The 24,335-nt window shown below is 37.9% G+C and overlaps 1 protein-coding gene across 3 annotated transcripts in view; it reads right to left on the reverse strand.

Annotated features, from left to right (window-relative positions):
- Window positions 1–23,770, reverse strand: part of LOC135213724 (tRNA selenocysteine 1-associated protein 1-like) — an 82,910-nt gene extending 59,140 nt beyond the window's left edge. For 2 of the 3 annotated variants that reach the window (XM_064247837.1, XM_064247834.1), the window contains exon 1: window positions 23,617–23,770. In XM_064247837.1, coding sequence (XP_064103907.1) covers window positions 23,617–23,709 — 93 coding nt within the window. In that variant the 5' untranslated portion in view covers window positions 23,710–23,770. Of the gene's footprint in view, window positions 1–23,400; window positions 23,551–23,616 lie in introns of those variants that run through there. The other variant, XM_064247835.1, reaches the window with a different exon arrangement.
- Between the last annotated feature and the right edge of the window lie 565 nt (window positions 23,771–24,335).

Genomic DNA, 24,335 nt, shown 5'->3' on the forward strand with positions numbered 1-24,335 from the left:
ATGGCAGTCAAATACAAAAGAGAAACTGAATTTGTCCAGAAAACATTTAAAAAACCCAAGCAATGATCTTATAGTTATATTCATAGCACTATACCTTCACATTCTGCACATTCTCTTCCCCAAGAGCGCGGAACGCTGCTATGATGAAGTTTTCATCCATGTAGTCGGCCACTGTGAGAAATAAACAAATTTAAAGCATTTTATCAGCATTCACAATTTATGGAAAAGCATTTACATTTTGTTGACCTCTCTTTCAGTCTACCTTCATATGTACAACAAAATGACAAAAGCCATTCTCAGTAAAACAATTACATACTAACATTCATAAATTTTTTCCTTTTCAGTAAACAACTACAATTCAAATATTTTTCCTGTTTGCAGTGCCAAAAACACCATAAACATCAAAATATGACATTTTTATAATATAACTATACGTACTATTAAAAAGAAATAGGAAAACACACAAAATATATTGTAGCTAATGTTCACAGCAAAAGTGTTTGAAATTTGCCTTGGCAATCTGGTTACTTTTCAACAAAGAACATTTTGAAATTAATTATTATGAATAAGTAATATATTTATGCAATTCATAACTTTATTCTGCTGTTTAACAAATTTAAATATTATCTAGCCCACTCTTCTTCCCCCAAAATTTTGCTAGGTTTTCCTTGGCCTCAGTTCAAACAGCATCGTCATTTACCATTGTCGTAAAGAAAGTGTGCCAGCATCTATAAGTAAAATTGTTTTACGGATTTAGCGCAGGAAATAGGAAGTTTGTTTACACAAGTGACTCCACAAACATCAAGATGGCATCAATCTTCTACATGTAAGGTGTCTTAAATAAAAATTTTGTAAGAGTACTGAGCATGGCTAGACTTTCATTAACCTCTGTTTTATTGGAAATTATGGCATTCTTTATGACTAAGGAGAAAACACTTTAAGAGGAGAGTAGGTCTCAAGGAATTGCTTTGATGAACACTAGCTCTTGACTGACGTTCAACACGGATCATTGAGCAGACTGAAGTGCTTTTTTGGGAAGGTGGCCACTATGTCGCCATTCGGTCGTTTACCCTAACCATTTATTAACAGCTTACCGTTACTTTTTGTAATTAACCCTTACTAGACAGGTAAAACCATCAATATGCAGCTCCTCAGGCCAATTTATGAAAAAAAACACATCAATGGGAAAGAGGATATGCAAATAATACATGCTGAGAGAAAAAAGTTCTAAAAAATTTTCCCTACCTTTTCAGAAGAAGTTGAAAATGACTACTTACAACCCCTTGTGGGTCCTCTTTTTACAAGACAATAGGTAAATTTTTACCAACTTAGATATTTTTTCTAAAAAACAGATAAATAAAATCAGTAACAAATTCTTAGCATATTTGCTGAAAAATATTTAAGTAAATTTTACCATGAATGAAGATTCAGTAACTTTTTTTATATGTACATTTTAAAATATTTCTTTCGACCTTTCTTTGTACAATTACATTTACAACTGACATACTATCGTAAAAGACACGAACAAAAACTAACAGCAACCCCTTGGTATATTTATAAGCAAATTTACAAACAGATGTCACGTGAGAGAGACGCAGTATACATTCTTCCTCAGAGTCAAAATCACTACTAAACTTGCATGAGTCACAAGTCTTGCTTTTAGCTAGTGAATTTATGGGCTACAGAAGTATTGGCACCTCTTCCCCACCTGATTCTTTCCAAATTGATAGCGCTTAATATTACTTATCTACAGGATCAATCCGTCCACCACCTCAAACCATGTTATTACTACTCTTGAGAGGCTATCCATCCATTAAGGGTTAATCTGTTATTTGCCTTAGAACTAGCTACATCCAACAACTTGGGGGAGCCCATGGGAATTATGGGTCTTGGCTGGGGGTTGCTGTTATTCTACAAGGTAGGGGACCCAATGCGAATTTGGGATTTTGGGTGGGGGAGACCACCAGCAGAATGGTGTAGCAAGGTACGTATTGTGGTATTTCTTGTTCTATATGATATTATAAATACCTAATATGCAACCAAAAACCTATAGGAAACGTCAATTTACAAAATATCGGCCGGTGACCTAGGGTAAATGACCGAGTAACTACATTGCAGCGACAGAGCAGCCACCAATCCCAGAATGCGGCCACCTTCCTGAAAAAGTACAGTAGTGCCTCAAGATACAAAATTAATCCGTTCTGAAGCGGCCTTCGTAACCTGATTTTTTCGTATCTAGAACTACATTTTACATGTAAATTGCCTAATCCGTTCCAAGCCCTACAAAAACACCACAGTAAATTTTATAATAAGGCTAAATTGACCAATAAACAATGAAATACAACAACTTGGACCATTCAATACCTAACCTAACCTTTATTGTACATGTAAATAAAGTTTATTAGTGTACAGGGTACAAGAAATACTGTACGTACATATGTAAAATGTGGAACCTTACCTTTCAAGTGATGTGATGTCCGAAAGTGGCAACAGAGGAGGAGGACAAATGGCAGAAAACATGAACACTTAACTTTACAAAACACAAAAAAATGGCAGAAACAAATTAAAAAATGGCAACCATTAACATTACTTAACAATGGCAGAAAACATTAACACTTCTTGATTATCTCCATCTTCGTCTACATAGAAAGCATCCTCTTCAGCAACATTCTTGGGACCCATGGCTAGTAACGTAAGTACTATGTAACAAAGTTCACACACAACACAATTAAGTAACTGACAGTACAACGAAAGCAAAATCAGTAACACGTATTTATCTTAAACTAAATCTACGTGAACGAGCGAATTCCAGCAGTTTACGATAACGCTGCTGGAACCAAACACCTTTACAGAGGCATGATGGGACAGATGCTGACCAATAAAAGAGAAGGATCTTACAGCGGTAACTAGCATCAGGAACCAATGGGAGAGCGGGAGGATGGTGGCAAGTCTACTCAGTTGGCGGCACGCGAGTTTTAAAATTGTTCTCGGCAGCCGGGGCGAATCTCGGACTTAGCCTTTCGCAACCCGAATTATTTTTGTATACAGAAGCAAAAAAATCTTCGTCTTTGCTTTCGTAACCTGTATTTTTCGTAAGTATGGACTTTCGTATGTAGAGGTTCCACTGTACTACTTTAATTCGCCACCATAAGCATCAGTTAAAGAGTTGTGGCCCATCCGGGCAGCACACCGAGACCTCTACGATCCTCTTGAAGAGTTTTCTCCTAACTTACAAAATAATAGCACAATTCAGAGCTTTTTCGGGAAGTGGCTGCGTTCCAAGAGAGGTGGCCGCTATGTCGCCATTCTGTCATTTAGGGTAAAATACAGAATGGCCAGCCTGCCTGTATTTCTAAGTATTAAGGACACTGTTACTTTTACCTTGGAAATTGATTTTTCTTGCAGTTGTAGTGCTTTTGATGAAGTAGCAGTAGTTGTTGTATTGTGGCGGTTAACTATTATTTAGATGCTATCTCATACCCAACAATGATGGTAGGGGCCGCGGGATACACCGCCTTCAAGGAGCCATATGTTCCATGGATGGAGTGGCTGAGGGAGGTGGGTCACTCGGGTGATGAGTGCACAAGGTACGAGTTTGGTATAAGGGGAGGGGGGTTGGTTGTTAGGTAGAGAGTTGGACATAAATAACAATATCACAAGACTACATCAATAAAAGCACTAAAACTCTAGGAAAATTCAATTTCCAAGGTAAAAGCAGCTTTTCAGGCATGAAACTATCACTCAGAATTACACCAAGGTTGATTGCGCATTTCACAAGTCACGTGGACAGCTAAGCTAAGAATTGTACCACTCAGAGTAATCCAAGTGTAAATGCAGGTTCAAAATCCAAACCGCATCCATTAGTTGGTCCAAGCCACACATGCATACCCAACCCATTAGTTCGGACAGTCTAAGTTAAGAATTACTACTCAGATTAACTAATATAGTAGCAGTAGACTCGAACTGGCTAGAATAGGCTACGAATATAACCACTTGTTAGGCTAAAAGGTATGACCCAATTATCCTGGCTTTAGCATCTTAGGTTACAAGTGCCCTACTTAGGCTTGGCTACCTTAAATGACAAAAGAATGACATTCACCTCTTCCTTTCGACACAAGTTCCCATCGATTTCATTAAGAAGAATGGTTCTACTGTAGTACTATCGAAGGAACAAAGCTTTCGATCGATTACCTTTAACTACTGTGTAAGAGCAACGCATTTGGTCAATATTCTTATAGGAGGAAACCAGCTTATACCAACAAGTATATATAAAACATGGAAATTTTCCTTACCTGTAAAGGTTTGAAGTTTTCTGGAGTCAACCCAAAGTATGCTATTCCACCTTCAGGCTGCATACGATTACGAAGAGATATCCATTTCCTTCTATCAATCCGTGCATTTTACATGTTATTAAAATGGACTTTACATGAATAAAACAGGGTAATTCATACACTTTCATATCTTTTTTCAACCCAAACACCATGTCAATCCCAGGGGAAAGCATGCTGGCAGGTGTCTCCATGCTCCCTGAAGAGGTTATTGAATTGACTAATCAAATCAGTCACACTTCATATGAAGCCAGAAACTCTTGGTTTTCTCTTCCCTATGGTTCTAACACACTGTGTTCAGCCACAGGAGACGTTGACCTCTACCTCCTACCCTCTGACCAAAATGTCCGGGTGCGTCATGGCCGTACGACCATACGGCCACGGCATCTTGATCTTTAATGGCCACTGATGGCTCGATCCCGAATAGTCCGTAGGACTTGAGAAGGTATCTATCAGCATGCGTCATGTCGTCCAACCATACGGCCTTGGCACCTTTGATCTTTAATGTCGCTGATGGCTCGATCTAGAAATATTATAGTCAGCTAGGATTTGAGAAGGTATCTGTTTGCATCCTATATATAAATATGAGAGCCATTTTATCATATTTTATTACTCTGACATCTAGAGTCCATGGAAAACGTTTGTAAAAGCATCGACGTATGTACCAAGTTAAGCCACAGCATTGTAGTCTCTCTTAGACTCTTTGTAGTCACCACTGGCAACTCCACGTCGGCCGCTAGCCAGCGACCGTCAACGTTTTTGCCCGTTCCAGACTCTTGTAAACGGCTTCGTCCGATTGCTTTGAGCTTACCAGCCACTGACTTCTTGATTTTCTTGCTGATTGGGCTGTGACAGTCCTGGTTCGAAGAAGAAGAATTTACTCTTCTCCTCTTGTCCCGAGAATCAGTCACGAAATCCCGTATCCTCCAAAACTTGACTGGTACACTCAGTGATGCCATCGAACTTAGCTATGACACCACCTAGAGAAGACCACGAAGACGACAAATCACGCCTTTTCTTTTGGGGTCTTACTTAGCCATTTTCACCTCTAGATCCTGTTTATTCTCTATTACTGTGTGTACCGATTAGTCAAAAGTGTGTTAGGTTCCGGAGGCAGCGAAGTAAATCAAGAATCAGTAGGCTATGACGTCATGACTACCGCCATTTGCAAGCGGTCTTGGCATGACATCAACACGCTTGATGGAAGCATGAGGCTGTTTATGGTACTCTTGCAGCCAAGATCAAGAGACCCAACCTTCTGTGGCATTTCTACTTTACAAGGATGTGACAGTCCTGGCTCGAAGATGAAGAAATTATTCTTCTCCTCTTGGCACGAGGATCAGTCACGAAGTCCCTGATTCTAGCCTTTCCAACTCTCCACAGCAGCCACACTAGACCAACTTTCCATCATTGACTTGTTCGACAATTACAACTATTTCTTGTGCTTTCATATAATAGGGAAGTAACAATCCTGGCTCAAAGATGGAGAAGAAACTTCTCCTCATGGCTCGAGGATCAGCTACGAAGTCCGTATTTTTTCCAGGATTGGCAGGAGAATGCACTGGCATCAAAGCCAGTCCCCACCTAAGCTTGACGCCTAAGCGGAAGGATACAGAGAAAGACTTGTGTCTTTTCATTATGTGACTTATATCTCCTAACACTTGCGATTTCTCTCAAAAACAATGTGCATTAAAAACCTCCCATCCGAAAGCATAGTTGTAAAGTACTCTTGTACCTCGAAGTGAAAATGGAAGCATGCCTTCGTGTAGGACGCAGCTGTGAAGAGACATCATGGCGGTCACCATGTTTATGACGTCATGGCGGTTGCCATGTTGTGACGTCACTGAGCAACTCGAATGTGAAGCCAGCACCCTACCAGAAGGGCAAGACTGTTGATGTTATTCTCGTAGTCATAACAACCTGACATTAAAGGCTGCCTTGTTGCCCTATCTGCTTCTTTTACAGATGGCGAAGCATCCGACCCGCCATCCAGTGCATGTCAGGATAAAAGGGACATCCATAAAGTGGGATCCTGGATGGCAACACGACAGTTATACATCAAAACAACTGTCCTTTTTTGGGTTGGTTCTCCTGATAAGCCTAACGCAGACCGCACACCTGCATCCTCTCTACCCACATATCTGGAACGAAACAAGATGGCGATGCACACCTCTCCCCGCAGGAAAGGAGCACAATTAATCAAGTCATAATTACTTCCCAAAGCACATCCAGAAACATCAAAGCTTTGGATTACAGGCAATCCATATGAATATGCGATATTCCCACGCACAGGTAACGAATTAACCCTACCTTAAGAGTTTCTTCACCTACGGACTTACTACACGATGAGTACCTCGACGTCGAAACCGCCGAAGAAAATAACAAGGGGTTTATCTGCTTCTTGTGATATCCAGGAAGTCTCTCAGCATGAGAAGGCTTCATGTTCACATACCCGGGAATTCCAAAAAACACAAATTGAAAATGACAGGGGGCAAACTAAACCGCTTTATGAGGACGGAGCAAAGAACGTTCTCACTTAAAGGCGGTAAGAAAATAACTAAAGGGGTCACGAGTTTTAGTGAGGGGTATGTGGGTGGCCCCACATGTCTCATGACCAAGCACAAATGCCAATAGTCCTTTGCATACACAATTATTTTAAACTTTACGGTTTCCAGCTGGCGCTGAGTATTTATCCTAATGTTAAGACCGAAGGTTTGTTACATACAGTGGACCCCCCGTATTCGCGTTCTCCAGATTCGCGTTCTCCAGATTCGCGGACTCACACATTCGCGGATTTCTCTCGGGAACGTTTCCCTGCATCATTCGCAGAAAATTTGCGCATTCGCGGTATTTTTCTAAGATAAATCCACAAATTCCAGGTTTTTTGATGAATTTCAACATAAAATGCACTTTTGTGATAAAACTATTAAAAAAACCATGTATGAAAATTTTTTAGTGGGTTTTTCTTGAGTTTTAACTAACAAAATAGGCTGTTTTTAGCATTTTTTTTATAGGGATTCCAAACATTCGCGATACTACTATTCACGGGGGGTCTGGTACGCATCCCCCCGAATACGGGGGGACCACTGTATATGAACAAATATAGGTTAGCATGCTAATCTAACCAACCTAACCTAACCTAGTACAATGGTTACTGGCCGAGGACACTAACATATAGGTTAGCATACTAACCTAACCTAACCTAGTACCACGTGTTACCTGGTCTTACCTAGCCTGGTGTGGGGGTTTTGCCATCCCTGGACCCCCACCCCTTAACCGAACAATAACACTAAACCTAACCTAGTAGAAGTGTTACCTGAATGGTGGGGGAGGGGGCCGCCTCCACTGGACTCCATTTAAAGAAAACATAAAATAAAGATGATTATACTATCCTAAAACATTTAACCTAGGACAGAGTCCATCACGAAAAACAGACAGTAATTTACCAAGAAAGGAATGTTTGTAAATGTATAAAATTAAACATAATGAATGTTAATGTTCTAATAATAAGGTAAAAATTTAAAGAAATTGTTATGGGTAAGCAATGCATTCTAAAAGATGAACAAAAAGAGAAAGACATGAATAATGGAGAGAGAAGGGAGTGACTTGTGTAAATTGAAATGTTTGTAAATTGAAAAAATGAAATATCAATTATATATATTATATAAAACTAATAGGAAGATAAAATATTAACAAAGAAATTGTTATGGGTAAAGCAATGCGTTGTAAAATGATGAAACGAAATTAGACAGACGTGAATAATGGTAAGAGAAGAGAGTAACCTTTGTACAGTAAGTTCCAGAAGTGAAGCGACAAATCTCAGAATTGATCGTACTTCTTTAGAAACTCTAGGGGTTGCCAGTTAGTATATTTTGGATTCCAATTATCATCATCCTTATTTATCTGATAATACGTATCAGTATTCCCAGTGAATGATCAATGTTAGTTCGATAATTGTTTATTTAAAGAAAAAAAAAAATTTCCCCCGAGAAAAACATTCCTGCGGCTCTCAAAGTGTTATATCAAGTGTTCACCATAGAGTGGCAGCAGGAACCGAGTGCATAAGCATTGGCCTAATATTTGTAAATTAACTTTCTACTTTTATAGCGTTATATCGAAAGTTATTACTTCTTTTGATAAAGCACAGAATAGTTTAGCATCTGATTAGCATTGGTTACATGGTTATGCCTATTTCAAGAATCAAGGAAATATATTTTCCAGCTTGTTTGTTAATAATTTCATCGAATTTCTCAATTGTACAAATTTTTGCATGTGGAATTGTGTTCAGGTCGCACCAAACAACGCATTTTCGTAGGTTTCCTTCTACCTTGTTTTCTTTTCAGTGCATAAGTGAGACTATTCTTGTCCATACGATCCGGAGTGTGAATATGCTTGGCCAGCATTATTTTAATTCGAGTATCTCCTGTTATGCTCTCTCTCTCTCTCTCTCTCTCTCTCTCTCTCTCTCTCTCTCTAGGACCTTTTTATGTAGTCAGGAATAACAAGAGGTCTGTTTTAAGAATCAAGCACTAGGCCTATTGGTCCTTCTCAGGTGCTTCTTTATATATATATATATATATATATATATATATATATATATATATATATATATATATATATATATAGTATATATATTATATATATAATATATATAGTATATACCCAAAAAAAACTCATAAATTTGTTATACAATAATGCTTGACTGGATGAACCGATTACTGGTTGTCCGTGGAAATATGAATTTGGGTGATATCACTCTCTTATGATACTCCCACTTTCGCAAATTCAGTCTTAAATTTCACGGTTGGGATATGATTAGAAGATTTGAGGTAAAAGGTTGAAGTGAAAAAGGTGGAGTTAGTATTGTGGGTAGAGGTAGAGGGTAGAGGGGGTGTGGAGGGGTGGGTTGGGGGCCTGTCGTCTGTCCCTACTTAAGCAGGTGGTGATTTACGGCTTGCGACCGTCTTATTTTTGTATAGCGAGTCTGTTTCCCAGGTGCAAGGGACAGGTCCTGGTATCGGTCCTATAGGTTCTATCTTTGCCTAAATAACAGAAAGGGGCCCTGCATTGTAAGCCTTGTAATGCCCGGAACTAGGCCTAGTCACCTGAAGGTAGCAGCAGCAATTAGAGCCTTTCTCGAAGATGGTGTTTTATGCTCGATCCTAGAAGCTAGAATCAGAACTACCAACCACACCCAACTTCTCTATTGAATCTAGGTGCATTCATGGTTTGATTATGTTTTAATGTCACGGAGATTTTCCTTTATATTCTATTGATACTTGCATGGTTTTATACATCTTCGCTAAAATAATTGATATACACTGTGTATTAAATATTTGTTTCCACATTGCTCGAAATATACATTGGTATTGTTGGTAATCCTGTGTTGAACGAAAGTTTCAAATTTTTTGTTTTCGTTTCATAGTCTGAAGTAATTACTATACTTTAAAATAATTACCATTACCATAATTTTTTTCTTAAGATTGTTAATAAATTATCATAGATTTGATATTTGTGCATCTATGTTAGCTTTATTTTGCTTGATAGAGCTTTTCACTGTAGAAAAAAATAATTTTTTCAGCTACGAGTTTGTAGTTGCCAGTTAGTGAATTTCGAACGAAATCCTCTGAATTTGTCGCTTCAGTTTTGGAACTTACTGTACAAATCATGTATGCAATATTGACCAAGCAATCTCCATTTCACGTCACTGACACAAAGGTATCAAAACTTCCTAAAACCACCTAGCCCCACCCTTAGGCATTTTTCAGGGTCCTGCCCTCAATTGTAACGTAATATTGCAAGATACATAGTGAGAACACGTCAATCCACATATTAAACAACTATGATAAACGGAACAGAAATAATAGCTTGAAATAATATAACACAATTATAGAACAAATGAGGAAAAGAAATATATGTAACAATGTATGAATCCCCCTAAATTCTTCACTCGGTCCTATCCCAATTTATGGTTAATATTGCAACATGATTGGTTAAATAAATGTCCCCCCTCAAAGGCCCCATTATTTCTCTCACATAGGAGTCGGTGTCTGGACCAAAAACTCCCCTATAACATGGTGCATGCAACGTAGCATTCAGCATCGTATTAGTAGTAATAGGTGGATCTTACCTGTGAAACGGCAACATTCTCGGATTATTCATTGCTTATTTCCCCCTAATATTTTGCATTCCAAATGCCATGAATAAGAGGAAATAACACGGCAAAACCTTCTCCCAAGTGATTTTTCCTACCAATAACCCCGCTTTCCCATCGGTCCCCCTTACCATAGGATAGAGTTGTATGGCATAATCCTCCCAGTGGTGTACCCCACCCAAATCCCCGCATTCCCAATGGGTCCCCCTTACCGTAGGATTGAGTTTAAAGGTAAAATTATAGGTTAATTACATCCAGCAACAAAAAATAACGTTAAACTGTTAATAACCAACCAAAATACAACAGGAAACTGCAATTTCTAAAAAATTCACTGCCGTGTCTCGATTACTTAGATTAACCAAAACTTACTTCAGGAGGAAAGTAGAGGTCTTGAGGTGTTGCTTTGACGGACGCTGCCTCGACTAATGTATATCCTGGGTTACAGGATGTGTTAAAGTACCCTTTTTTGGGATGCTGGTCCACTATGGTTTAGGCCAGCCATTCAGTATTTTACCCAAGCAAACAAAAACCTGTACTAGTAAATGTCAATTCTCAAAGAAATATTGGTACTTTTTCAGTAGGGTCCACCCCCACCTCTTACATTGTCATTTATATCTTGGTAATTCTAAGGAAAGGGAGCATGGGCTTTTAAAAAAAGAAAGTAGTTACCTAGAGCTATGGAGAACAATGTATATTGTTCTTAAATACTAGTCATTAAGTGAGGAAACACTAATTAGTCCAAAAAAAATCTTTAAAATGTAAAAACTCGCAAAAACTAAGTTGAGGGAGCTCCGTCTCTCACCGAGTCAACTACAGACTGACGTCTGTGTCTGCGTGCACATGCAAGGACTAAAAAATATAACTAAAGTGATGAATGCAATATGTAAAGGGTAAACCCTTTTAACTTCCCTATTTCTCTATGATCCATTCTGACACAATCAATATGGAAAATTTTCTCGCAAGGCTATTTTGCTCTTCGTCGTCATGGCAGTAGCTTCTACAAGTGTTCCTGTGGAAAACTTACAACCTTTTCGATATGAAATCAATGTCATAATGTATCATGATTTTTGTTTTTGTATAGTTAATAAGACGTTTCACCTCGACCTCGACACTCAAAAAACATGTCGACGTACAAACGGAACAGCCAAAGCCCAGTAACCCGTGGTGAGCTCGCACAGCACAAAAATTCCTGTTTGCCAGAACAAATGTGCTTGCCAAGAATGTTCCAAAATGCAGATAAGGTGTGAAGTGTTGTTCTGCCACGCTGAAACTGAAATCAGTTTAGTACAAAAACTGGCCGCTGAAATTTTTATTAGTTTTCATCTCCCCAACACTAAACCCCCGGTTCCCACCTGTGGTCCCCCAAGATTGTTGGTGATTGTAAGGGTTTCCCTCACTTATCTAATGATACTGATGCATAGATAGTGTTATTTTAGCATTTTAAGCTGTTTAACACATAGAAACTGGTGTGTCCCTTTCCTATAGAATTACCTACATGTTTCGTGGGTAAAACACATAAAAGCAAGATTTATATTCTAAATACATTACCTGCGCAAATCCATAATAACAGAGGAAAAAATAATCAAATAATGGTAAGTATTCATTTTTCTAAGTTCTTTGTTGATGTTTCCTGTCACAAGGAGTTGCTCTCATTTGGGTAATTTTTTGTTAAGAGTGCACCCCGCGATTTTTTCATGAAAAACCATTTTTTCCGCTAGTTTTCTTGTTTTATTGTGTTCTGATGTTATTATCTTGTGCAAAACCCTTGTTTTCCATTGACCATCACCAAAATATCAACAGTAAAGGTGGGAACCAGGGGTTTTAGGTGGGTGGAAAACAAAAACAACCAATAAGCAGAAAATAATAACAGAACACAACAAAACAACATGAATACTAACAGAAAAAATGGTTTTCCATGCAAAAATATCAGGACGGGATAACTATCTCGAGCTCCGTTTTCTGAATAGTCCCATTTCCCTAAACCATGATTTACAAACGTGGTTAACAAAGAAATTACTAAAATGAAGAAGCTGTCTAATTTAACAAACCCCATCGAACCTAACCTAACCTAGGGGGAGGTTAGCCTTACTTAGTGAGGGGCTTCAACCCCTGCGACCTCTCTCCCCCATTAAAAACTCATGGTAATCTTTTTTGTATGAGAGCAACTTGACAGTGGAAACATCAAAAAGAACTTATATAAAATACATACTTGCCATAACTTGATTATTTTTTCCTCTTATTTTGCATTTGCGCAGTAATGTATTTAGAATACAAATCTTGCTTTTACATGTTTTACCGCTAAAAACTATAAATTAAAACATAGCAGGTGGGTGGACTCTACCGAAAAATAACAGAAATATTGGTTGCAGACCTGGGGTAAATGACCAAGCAACATAGTAGCTACCAATCCCGGAATGCAGCCACCTTCCTGAAAAAGTAGTACTTTAATTTTTTGCCATGAGCATCAGTTAGGCTAAGAGTTGTGGCCCATCCTGGCAGTGAACAGAGACCTCTAGGATCCACTTGAAGTGTTTTCTCCTAAATTACCAAATAATGGCATAATTCAAGTGCTTTTTAGGGAAGTGGCCGCGTTCTCAGAGGTGGATGCTGTCGCGGTTCGGTCATTTACCCTAGGGTAAACAATCACGGACAATCCATCGTCATCGCATGGCGAGCCTAATTCACTCGATATTTAATTGGTGAAACAAGAATACAATTACAACTTTAAGCATACCATTCAAAAGACTGAAGTTTCGTCAACATAATGTGATATATGAAAGGCCCATACGAACTAAAATAAGCATGTGACGCTCTTCGTAAAATATATTTTCAAGGCAGTTTTGAAATCCAATATGGCGGCAATCGTGAGGCTGGCCGGTCTAACCACGGACAATCCACCATCTTTCCCAGCACTCATTTGAACAATGTTAGTGCATATATGTAAAGTTTATTGATCTTACTCAAGATTGCAGTTGTATACAGCACATAAAACAACATTTTGTTGCCTATATTAGTGAAAGTATGAAACTTTTTATTCCCGGGGTCATGGTTTGAACCGAATTCATTTTTACCTTATAATCGGTGGTTTTATCCTTACAGCCATCACAACTGAAACTCCACAGTGCTTATTTGATTGTAATTATACACATTTTGGTCTTAATTAACTCCACATTGCACTTGAAGCATGTTGCTGTTCCTGGTTCCTAAGGTACTCAATCCGTAAACACAGTTACGAGCAGCAGACGACAACACTGATTATGGATGCAGCAAAGCTTTATTCCCTTAATTGTTTACTTTACTCATTATTTAGTTTTAACTTTACTTCAAATGTTTATTTAATTCATGGTCTATTATCCCTTTTTTAGCACCAAATTAACCCCAAATAATTACAAATATTTTCGGATGTATACTTAGGAGCAGACGACACAAGGAAAAATGACTCATCGTTGCCAATCGAGTGGAGTGTCACACATATGCCAATGCATTTACAAACTATTTCCATGAATTCTAGTTGTCATAGTAATGCAGTGAATGATAAATTGCTGTAATATGTATACAGATAGTCCTCAATAATCGCAGGGGATAGGGTCCAGAACCTCCCATGGATAAGTAAAAATATCCATGTTATCCTGGTATCCCTCAAAAATTGCTTAAAACTTGCCTACTTTAATAGTTAACCCACACTAGACCACTATTCCAATGTATATAACTGCCTAATTTAGTTCAAACACCAAATATGTCTTCAACTATCACCTTAAACTAAATTCAAGACAGTTTCAAAGTTATTTTACAACATTAGCCTTAAAAATATATGTAGTATACGTACTACTGAACATATGTAGCCTACTAGGGGGAAACACCGCAGTGGAGCCATATTCATCGCGTGGCTCAGCCTTATTCACTCGATATTTAATTGGTGAAACAAGAATACAATTACATCTTTAAGCATACCATTCAAAAGATTGAAGTTTCGCCAAAATAATGTGATATATGAAAGTGCCATACGAACTAAAATAAGCATGTGAGCTCTTTGTAAAATATGTTTTCAAGGCAGTTTTGAAATCCAATATGGCGGCAACCGCGTGAGGTGTCATTCATAACCACAACCAAGCCACCATCTTTCCCAGCCTTAGCATATATATGTAATGTTTATTGATCTTACTCAAGATTGCAGTTGTAATCAGCACAATAAAACAAGATTTTGTTCTTTTTTCCTACATACAGGCCGTCCCTGGGTTACAACGGGTTCGGCTTACGACGTTCCGAGGTTAAGGCGTTTTTCAATTATATTCATCAGAAATTATTTACAGGGTTACGACGCCAACAACGCTCATCTGGCAGGCAGAAGAAATAAGACACCAAAAATGCAAAATAATCAATATTGGAAGTTTTTTTGGCTGAAAAATGTAATAAGAAAGCAGTTTACATAGTTTTAATTGTACCCAAAGTATTAAAAGTAAGTTTTTCTTAGTATTTTTTATGATGTTCTGGCTTATGACGATTTTGCAATAGTGCATTACACCCAGTGCCGTAATTTATAAGGGTATCGTGAAAAACTAATAGTAAAGAATAACGACACTTGTCCTTATACCAAGAGACAAAAACTCCATTATCCAGAAATGGATACAAACACACGTAAAAAGCTCCACTACCCTCTCCCCCACCCTCCACCGCCACCCCTGCCTTCTTCCTTCCTTCGCTTCCTTCTTCCTCTCTCTCCTCTCTCTCTCTCTCTCTCTCTCTCTCTCTCTCTCTCTCTCTCTCTCTCTCTCTCTCTCTCTCTCTCTCTCTGTTGCCAATTGGTATGTGTTCACGCTCCAAACTGGGTATAAGACTTACATAGAACATGGAAATTGGTGAAATTAGCCTATGTATTGAAAGTATATATACATAAATATTAGAGCAATTTTATCATTATTGCATTACTATGACAACTAGAATTCATGGAAACAGTTTATAATAATGCATTGGCGTATGTGTGAAGCCCCCACATTTCTGGTGCATACAGTTATTAAAAAAAATCAAAATACTAATCTAGACTTAAATCAATGAAAAATGCTAGCAAAAAAAAAAAAAAAAAAAAAAAAAAAAAAATCCACTTATCCGTCGTCTGGTCCGCTATGGTTTTTGGCAGCCAGATCTACGACAAGGTTAGAAACATTGGATTGTATCTACTTTAGAAATATCTGTAATTTATCATGGTAATTTGGTTGCAAAAAACAAAAAAGCGATAATAGACATGAAATAAATTAACATTTTTAAATAAAGTAAAGTTGAACTAAATAATGAGTAAAGTACACAATTAAGGAATAAAACTTTGCAGCGTCGTAGTCTGCTATTCTTTTTGTAACTGTGTCTATGGAGTGAGCGCTTAGGTACCAGGAACAGCAACATGGTTCAAGTGCAATGTGGAGTGAATTAAGACCAAAATGTGAAAATGTGTATAATAACAATCAAATAAGCACTGTGGAGTTTCAGTTGTGATGGCAGTAAGGATAAAACCACCAATACAAGGTAAAAATGAATTCAGTTCAAACCATGACCCGGGGGGGAATAACAAGTTTCATAGTTTCACTAATATAGGCAACAAAATTTTGTTTTTATTGTGCTGATTACGAGGGTAAAACACCACGGAAGGCAACCCTCACCACGGTGGACGGGTGTCTTATTCACTCGATATTTATTGGTGAACAAGAATACAATTGCAACTCTAAGCATACCATTTAAAAGATTGAAGTTTCGTCAACATAATGTGATATATGAAAGCCCCATACGAACTAAAATAAGCATGTGAGCTCTTCGTAAAATATGTTTTCAAGGCAATTTTTGAAATCCAATATGGCGGCTACGTTTTTGCATGGATGGTTCTGATCAGTGACGGCCACCATCTTTCCCCAGCCTTCCAAGCACTCATTTGAACAATGTTAGCGTATATATGTAACGTTATTGATCTTACTCAAGATTGCAGTTGTAATCAGCACAATAAAAACAACATTTTGTTGCCTATAGTAGTGAAAGTATGAAACTTGTTATTCCCGGGGTTATGGTTAAACTGAAATTCACTCTTACCTTGTAATCGGCGGTTTTTTATCCTTACTGCCTCACAACTGAAACTCCACAGTGCTTATTTGATTGTTATTATACACATTTTGGTCTCAGTTCACTCCACATTGCACTTTAAAACCCGTTACTGTTGCTGGTTCTTAAGCGCGCGCGCCACAAACACAGTTACGAACAGCAGACGACGAAACTGCAAAGGTTTTATTCCCTAAATTGTTTACTTTACTGTTATTTTAGTTTAAATTTACTTTGTTATTTAAACATTTAATTTAATTCATGTATATTATCCCTTTTTTGCAACCAAATTACTACGAAAAATTACAGATATTTCTAAAGTAGATACAATCAAATGTTTCTGACGTTTTCGTACATCTGGCTGCCGAAAACCATAGAGGAACGACCATGGATAAGTGCATAGAGGAACGACTACGGAGAAGTGAATTATATATATATATTTTTTTTTTTGCTTTTTTGTTTTTGCTAGCACTTTTAATAGATTTCAGTCTTTATTAGTATTTTGAATTTCTTTGAATAACCGTATGCCAGAAATAAATGTAACCTTTAATGTTTGCATGCTAAAAATGGCAAAATCATCGTTGCCACATTAGTGGAGGCTTCACACATACGCTGTTTCATTATTATAAACAGTTTTCCATGAATTCTATTTGTCATAGTAATGCAATAATGGTAAAATTGCTTTAAATAATTATGTATATATACTTCCAATACATAGCCTAATTTCACCAATTTCAACGTTTTGTGTGTAGTCTTATACCCAGTTTGGAGGGTCAACACATACCGAATGGCAACAGAGAGAGGGAGAGAGAGAGAAGGAAGGCGAAGGAACGAAGGAAAGGGGTGGCGGTGGGGGGGGGGGGGGGGGGGGGGGTAGGTGGAGCTTTATACGCGTGTTCGTATCCATTTCTGCATAATGGAGTTTTTGTCTCTTGGTACAAGGACAAGTGTCGTTATTCTTTACGATTAGTGATTCACGATACCCTTATAAATTACGGCACTGGGTGTAATGCACTATACAAAATTCTCGTTCTGATACGAGTGTTTGTTACAGAAATAGGTATTGCCCAAAAACGTGCTTGCACTGTCTCTGAAACCCATAGTAGGTATGCTTCTTAGTTGTCAATCAAGTTTTTTTGTAATCATGTATTTTTTACAAAAAAGCTATTGAATAAATTTGTATTTTTCTCAATCAAAACATATGCCCTCTTTTTTAACGACTTTCTGGTCATTGCAAATTCGGCCCCATAATTTCTTATGGTGCGAAAACAGAGGCGCATCGACGAAAACGATTGCGTCACACTAAGGCAATAATCCGGCAGTAAAACATCTTCATATATCCAAAAAGTAATAATGAAGATATATATGCGCATTACGATTATACAATTACATGAAGAGCTTGATAATCTGCATGAATAACTGGTAAACTGTTCTGCAAGAAAAGTGAGTAAAGCAATTATTTACAATAGGTACGAAAGTCAAGATGTCGTGACGTCATAATACAGGACTTGAAAGAACGTTCAAATTCCAAAAAATAATTACTTAAATTTGAGTCAGAATTGAGTTACTTTTTCAATAACGAATATTTTCAAATTAATCATCATAAATATGTAAAATATTGATGTTTTACTATTTATTTAAAAAATTATCGAAGTGCACGCTTCGTCGTCTTCTACAAACAGTTTGTTTACTCGGTGAGGAAAAGTTTTTTCCGTTTGTTGTGATAAAAGTGCCCCTGCGTCCTGTGGGCACAAGTGGTGTGCGGATTTATCACAGGAAATGGGTTAGTTTATTGACACAAGCGACTCCGGAATCAAGATGGCGTCAATCTTCTAAATACCTCGAGTTGTAAGTAAAAATGTTGAACGCGTTTTGGTGAGATTTGCACTACGTTTGAGACCGTTTTCAGTACCCTCTGTTTAAATCTTAAAATTTGGCCTTAATTTCTAACTTTGGAGAAAATACTTACTTCGAAAGGAGAGTAGAGGTCTTTAGCTCCGTTTCTCACCAACAACAAGTCACGACTGATGCCATCTCCGGTGTCAGGACGCGTATAATGTACTTTTTCGGAGGGTGGCAAGCGTTGATTGTAGGTGGCCTGTTTGGCCTGCCGTGGTGTTTTACCCAACTGCAATCTTGAGTAAGATCAATAAACGTTACATATATACGCTAACATTGTTCAAATGAGTGCTGGGAAGGCTGGGAAAAGATGGTGGGATAGTCCGTGAACAGACCCTTCCCACCACACGATAGCCGCCATATTGGATTTCAAAACTGTCTTGAAAAACTTATTTTACGAAGAGCGTCACATGCTTATTTTATAATAAAGATATATGTGTGTATAACAATTATAACAATTACATGAATATCTGATAATATCTGCATGAAAATAACTGGTAAAGTGTTCTGCAAGAAAGTTGAGTATAGCAATTATTTACAATTGGTACGAAAGTCAAGATGTCGTGACGTCATAATACAGGACTTAAAAGAAAGTTCTAATTCCAAAAAATAATTACTTAAATTTGAGTCAGAATAGAGTACTTTTTCAGCAGTGAATATTTTCAAATTAATCATCATAAATATGTAAAATATTGATGTTTTTACTATTTATTTCAAAAAATAATCCAAGTGCACGCTTCGCCGTCGTCTTCTACCAAAACAGTTGTTTACTTAAAATCGTCCTGGTAAGGGACCGTGTTCTGATTGTTGTGATGAAAGTGCCCCAGCGTCTGTGGGTACAAGTGGTGTGCGGATTTATCACAGGAAATGGGAAGTTTGTTGATACAAGCTATCTGTAAACATCGAGATGGCGTCAATCTTCTAAAAAATTAAGCGTAATAAAAATTTTGAAAGCGTTTTGGCGAGATTTCACTGCCATGGACACCCTTTCACTACCCTACTGTTTAATGCTTTAAATTTGCCCTTAATTTCTAACTTTGGAGAAAATACTTACTTCGAAAGGAGAGTAGGTCTTTAGCTCCGTTTCTCACCAACAAGTCGCGACTGATGCCCATCTCCGGTGTCAGGACGCGTTATAAGTACTTTTATCGGAGGGTGGCATGCTAGGATTGTCGTTGGCTTGATGCAGGCCATGCGGTGTTTTACCCTAGATAGGGGAAACATCACGACAGGCCAACCCTCATCACGGTAGACGGGTCTATTCACTCGATATTTAATTGGTGAAACATGAATACAATTGCAACTCTAAGCATACCATTTAAAAGACTGAAGTTTCGTCAACATATGTGATTATGAAAGCCCCATACGAACTAAAATAAGCATGTGAGCTCTTCGTAAAATATGTTTTCAAGGCAGTTTTGAAATCCAATATGGCGCTACGTTTTGCATGGACGGTTCTCATCAGTGACGGCACCATCTTTCCCCAGCCTTCCCAGCACTCATTTGAACAATGTTAGCGTATGTATGTAACGTTTATTGATCTTACTCAAGATTGCAGTTGTAATCAGCACAATAAAACAACATTTGTGTTGGCCTATATTAGTGAAAGTATGAAACTTGTAATTCCCGGGGTTATAATTGGAACCGAATTCATTCTTACCTTGTAATCGGCGGTTTTTATCCTTACTGCCATCACAACTGAAACTCCACAGTGCTTATTTGATTGTTATTATACACATTTTGGTCTCAGTTCACTCCACATTGCACTTTAAACCCGTTGCTGTTCCTGGTTTCTAAGCGCGCGCGCCATAAACACAATTTCGAACAGCAGACGACGACAGACGACGAAACTGCAAAGTTTTATTCCCTAAACTGTTTACTTTACTCGTTATTTAGTTTAAATTTACTTTCTTTAAAAATCTTTATTTAATTCATGTATATATCCCTTTTTGCAACCAAATTACCCCGAAAAATTACAGATACTTCTAAAGTAGATAAAATCAAATGTTTCTAACGTTTTCGTACATCTGGCTGCCGAAAACCATAGAGGAACGAATACGGAAAAGTGCAGAGGAACGACTAAGTTTTTTTTTTTTTTTGCTTTTTTGTTTTTGCTAGCACTTTTCATTGATTTCAGTCTTTATTAGTATTTTGAATTTCTTAATAATCGTATGCCAGAAATAAATGTAACCTTTAATGTTTGCATGCTAAGAATGGCAAAATCATCGTTGCCACATTAGTGGAGGCTTCACACATACGCCGTTCCATTATTATCCTGTTAAGCGTCCGCCCCCTGATGAGCTCGCTGCTAACGTACCGTCACGCTTTTTTTGTAATCAGCGATCATAGCACTGATGATAGTTTTTTTTCAAAAGTTAATATTGATTTTTATGCTTGTTATTCATACTGTAATTAACTGTAGAAATTCTCTCTCTCTCTCTCTCTCTCTCTCTCTCGGAGTCCAGTCACTCGGCAAAGAAAAGTCATCTTCACTCCCGCAATTGGAGAAAAGTTTGTATCATCACTGGAGGATTCAGAACTAGAGCTCTCATCATCAAATAGGTTATCAATATCACACTCCTCATCTAGTATTTGATTGATCTCACCTAAAGAAATATGCCTCCTCTTTAGGGACATTCATTGTGAAAGACGCGAAATCCAATTTGTCTCGATAAACGCCCGAAGCGTATTGAAAGAAAACCAACAGGGACAGGCAGTTTTCTAGCATAAGCGACCACCAGGAAAGAGTTGCCAGGCTGGAAATAAGTTTCCCATGTGCTGAGAGTGTTTACCAAATGATGTTCCTACACTTTCTATACGAGTAAACGTATTATTACGGGGCTGACGGCTTGACAAGCACAGTTAAAGTCTTGAACGTAATATCCCGTTGAAGGCGCTACCGAGTAGATCGCGGTAAACGTATTATTACGTGGGTGACGCTTAACAGGTTATAAACTGTTTCCATGAATTCTAGTTGTCATAGTAATGCAATAATGATAAAATTGCTTTAATATTTATGTATATATACTTCCAATACATAGCCTAATTTCACCAATTTCAACGTTTTGTGTGTAGTCTTCTATACCCAGTTTGGAGGGTCAACACATACGAATGGCAAACAGAGAGAGAGAGAGAGAAAGGAAGGCGGAGGAACGAAGAAGAAGGGAAAATGGGATGGCGGTGGGGGGGGGGGGAGAGGGTAGGTGGAGCTTTATACGCGTGTTCGTATCCATTTCTGCATAATGGAGTTTTTGTCTCTTGGTACAAGGACAAGTGTCGTTATTCTTTACGATTAGTGATTCACGATACCCTTATAAATTACGGCACTGGGTGTAATGCACTATAGCAAAATCTCGTTCTGTTAAGAGTGTTCGTTACAGAAATAGGTATTGCCCAAAAACCTGCTTGCACTGTCTCTGAACCCATAGTAGACATGCTGCTTAGTTGTCAATCAAGTTTTATAACCAAGTATTTTTTACAAGCTAGCTATTGAATAAATTTGTATTTTTCTCAGTCAAAACATATGCCCCTCAATGCTAACTTTCCTCTTTTAACGACTTTCTGGTCATTGCAAATTCGGCCCATAATTTCTTATGGTGCGAAAAACAGACAGAGGCCCATGGACCCGAAAACGATTGCGTCACACTACGGCGATAATCCAACAGTAAAACATCTTCATATATCCAAAAAGTAAAAATAATAAAGATATATATGCGCATTACGATTATAACAATTACATGTATAGCTGATAACAATCTGCATGAATAACTGGTAAACTGTTCTGCAATGACAGTTGAGTATAGCAATTATTTACAATAGGTACGAAAGTCAAGATGTCGTGACGTCATAATACAGAACTTGAAAGAACGTTCTAATTCAGAAAAATAATTACTTAAATTTGAGTCAGAGTCGAGTTACTTTTTCAATAACGAATATGCAAATTAATCATCATAAATATGTAAAATATTGATGTTTTACTACTTATTTGTAAAAAATTAGCCAAGAGCACGCTTCCTCGTCATCTTCTACCCAAACAGCTGTTTACGCCTGGCTTGTTGTTGGTGAGAAATCGTGTTCGATTGTTGTGATAAAAGTGCTCCAGCGTCTGTGGGTACAAGTGGTGTGCGGAATTATCACAGGAAATGGTTGTAGTTTATTGACACAAGCTACTCCGTAAACATCGAGATGGCGTCAATCTTCTAAATACCTCGAGTTGTAAGTAAAAATGTTGAACACGTTTTGGTGAGATTTGCACTACGTTTGAGACCGTTTTCAGTACCCTCTGTTTAAATCTTAAAATTTGGCCTTAATTTCTAACTTTGGAGAAATACTTACTTCGAAAGGAGAGTAGGAGGTCTTTAGCTCCGTTTCTCACCAACAAGGAAGTCGCGACTGATGCCCATCTCGGGTGTCAGGACGCGTTATAATGTACTTTTTCGGAGGGTGGCTTGCATTGATTGTAGGTGGCCTGCTTGGCCTGCTGTGATGTTCTACCCTACTTGAATTTGCTGCCATGAGCATCAGTTAGGCTAAGAGTTGTGGCCCATCCTGCCTTCAAACAGAGACCTCTATGATCCTCTTGAAGTATTTTCTCCTAAAATACCAAATAATGGCATAATCCAAGAGCTTTTTCGGGAAGTGGCCGCATTCTGAGAGAGGTGGACGCTACGATGTCGGGGTTCGGTCGTTTACCCTAATCCAGGTTTGGAAGACAAGGTCCGATTCGGTCAAGACATGGCAAATTAATGAAGGTTATGTGCCCGTCGTCCTCAACTGGTGTCGAATGGAAAATCTGTCGGGCAAGGCCGAATTCCACACAGGGGAGTTGCCAAGGACTTGGGCCTACGCAACTCCCTAGTACCTAGCCTAGAATGAAAATTGTCACGTTTTGCGACGTGGAAAGTTAACCTTTGTCACATGTATACAATTGAAAAAACTACTTACATCGCCCATCACAAGGCCCCTTCCCGTGCCATATCTACTGTAATATTAAAAAGCGACGTCAATAAAATGCACAAAGATTAAAAATATGTTCAGCGTCAGCAGATCGCAGAGAAAATGTAAACAACGTTCTAAAAATTCCACCGGCTATAGTAGCCCTCGAAGATGAACTTAGCACACAATTTAAGCACATTTCTTTAATGCATTTGAATAACTTACATCTCCCATCCACAGCGCTCCTCCCCATGACATATCTGTTGAAACATCAACAGGTTCGTAGTAATAACAAAATTCAGTGAATAAACTTGACATGTGGTCATATCTTAACGAAACCTAAACCAAAATAAAATCTTCTACCGGCTGCAGTGATAACGTAAACTTAGCAAGTACTTTTAGTAGACTTAAAGTTTTCAAAAAAGTTGCTACGACCATACACTAGTGAAAGGCTCTCAATCCAAAATTATTTATAGAGCGAATTCCCAGTTCTTTGGTAATTTAAATATATCTTTTTTTAATAAATAGAAACAAATAACATACTTCTATCTTCTCAAGAAATACTAGGGCCTTAATCAATGGATTCTAGAAACCTAATGGTACTTGCCCAGATGGCACCTTTCACCAATATTTACATTTTGTTAGGGATGAATACAGACTACCTCAATGAATATTTATAAAAAGTTATTTTTTTTTACTTTCTTTAAATTTTCATGTTGAATTTCCTGTATACAGACGTAAACTTATGTAATATTAACACAAATTTTCACACACCTAATAAATGATACCACAGAAAAATATAATAACATCAAGTCCTCTTTCAGTAAACAAAAGAATTCAATTACCTTTATATTAGTCTCAAGAATTTCTTTGGTGTTGGGTCATTACTTTCTTCAGTCTATACAACAAAAATCATTGTACGATCTACCTTGTCCTTGCATGTA

This window comes from Macrobrachium nipponense, chromosome 43 (genome assembly GCF_015104395.2).
Source record: "Macrobrachium nipponense isolate FS-2020 chromosome 43, ASM1510439v2, whole genome shotgun sequence".
In the NCBI taxonomy this organism is placed as follows: domain Eukaryota; kingdom Metazoa; phylum Arthropoda; class Malacostraca; order Decapoda; family Palaemonidae; genus Macrobrachium; species Macrobrachium nipponense.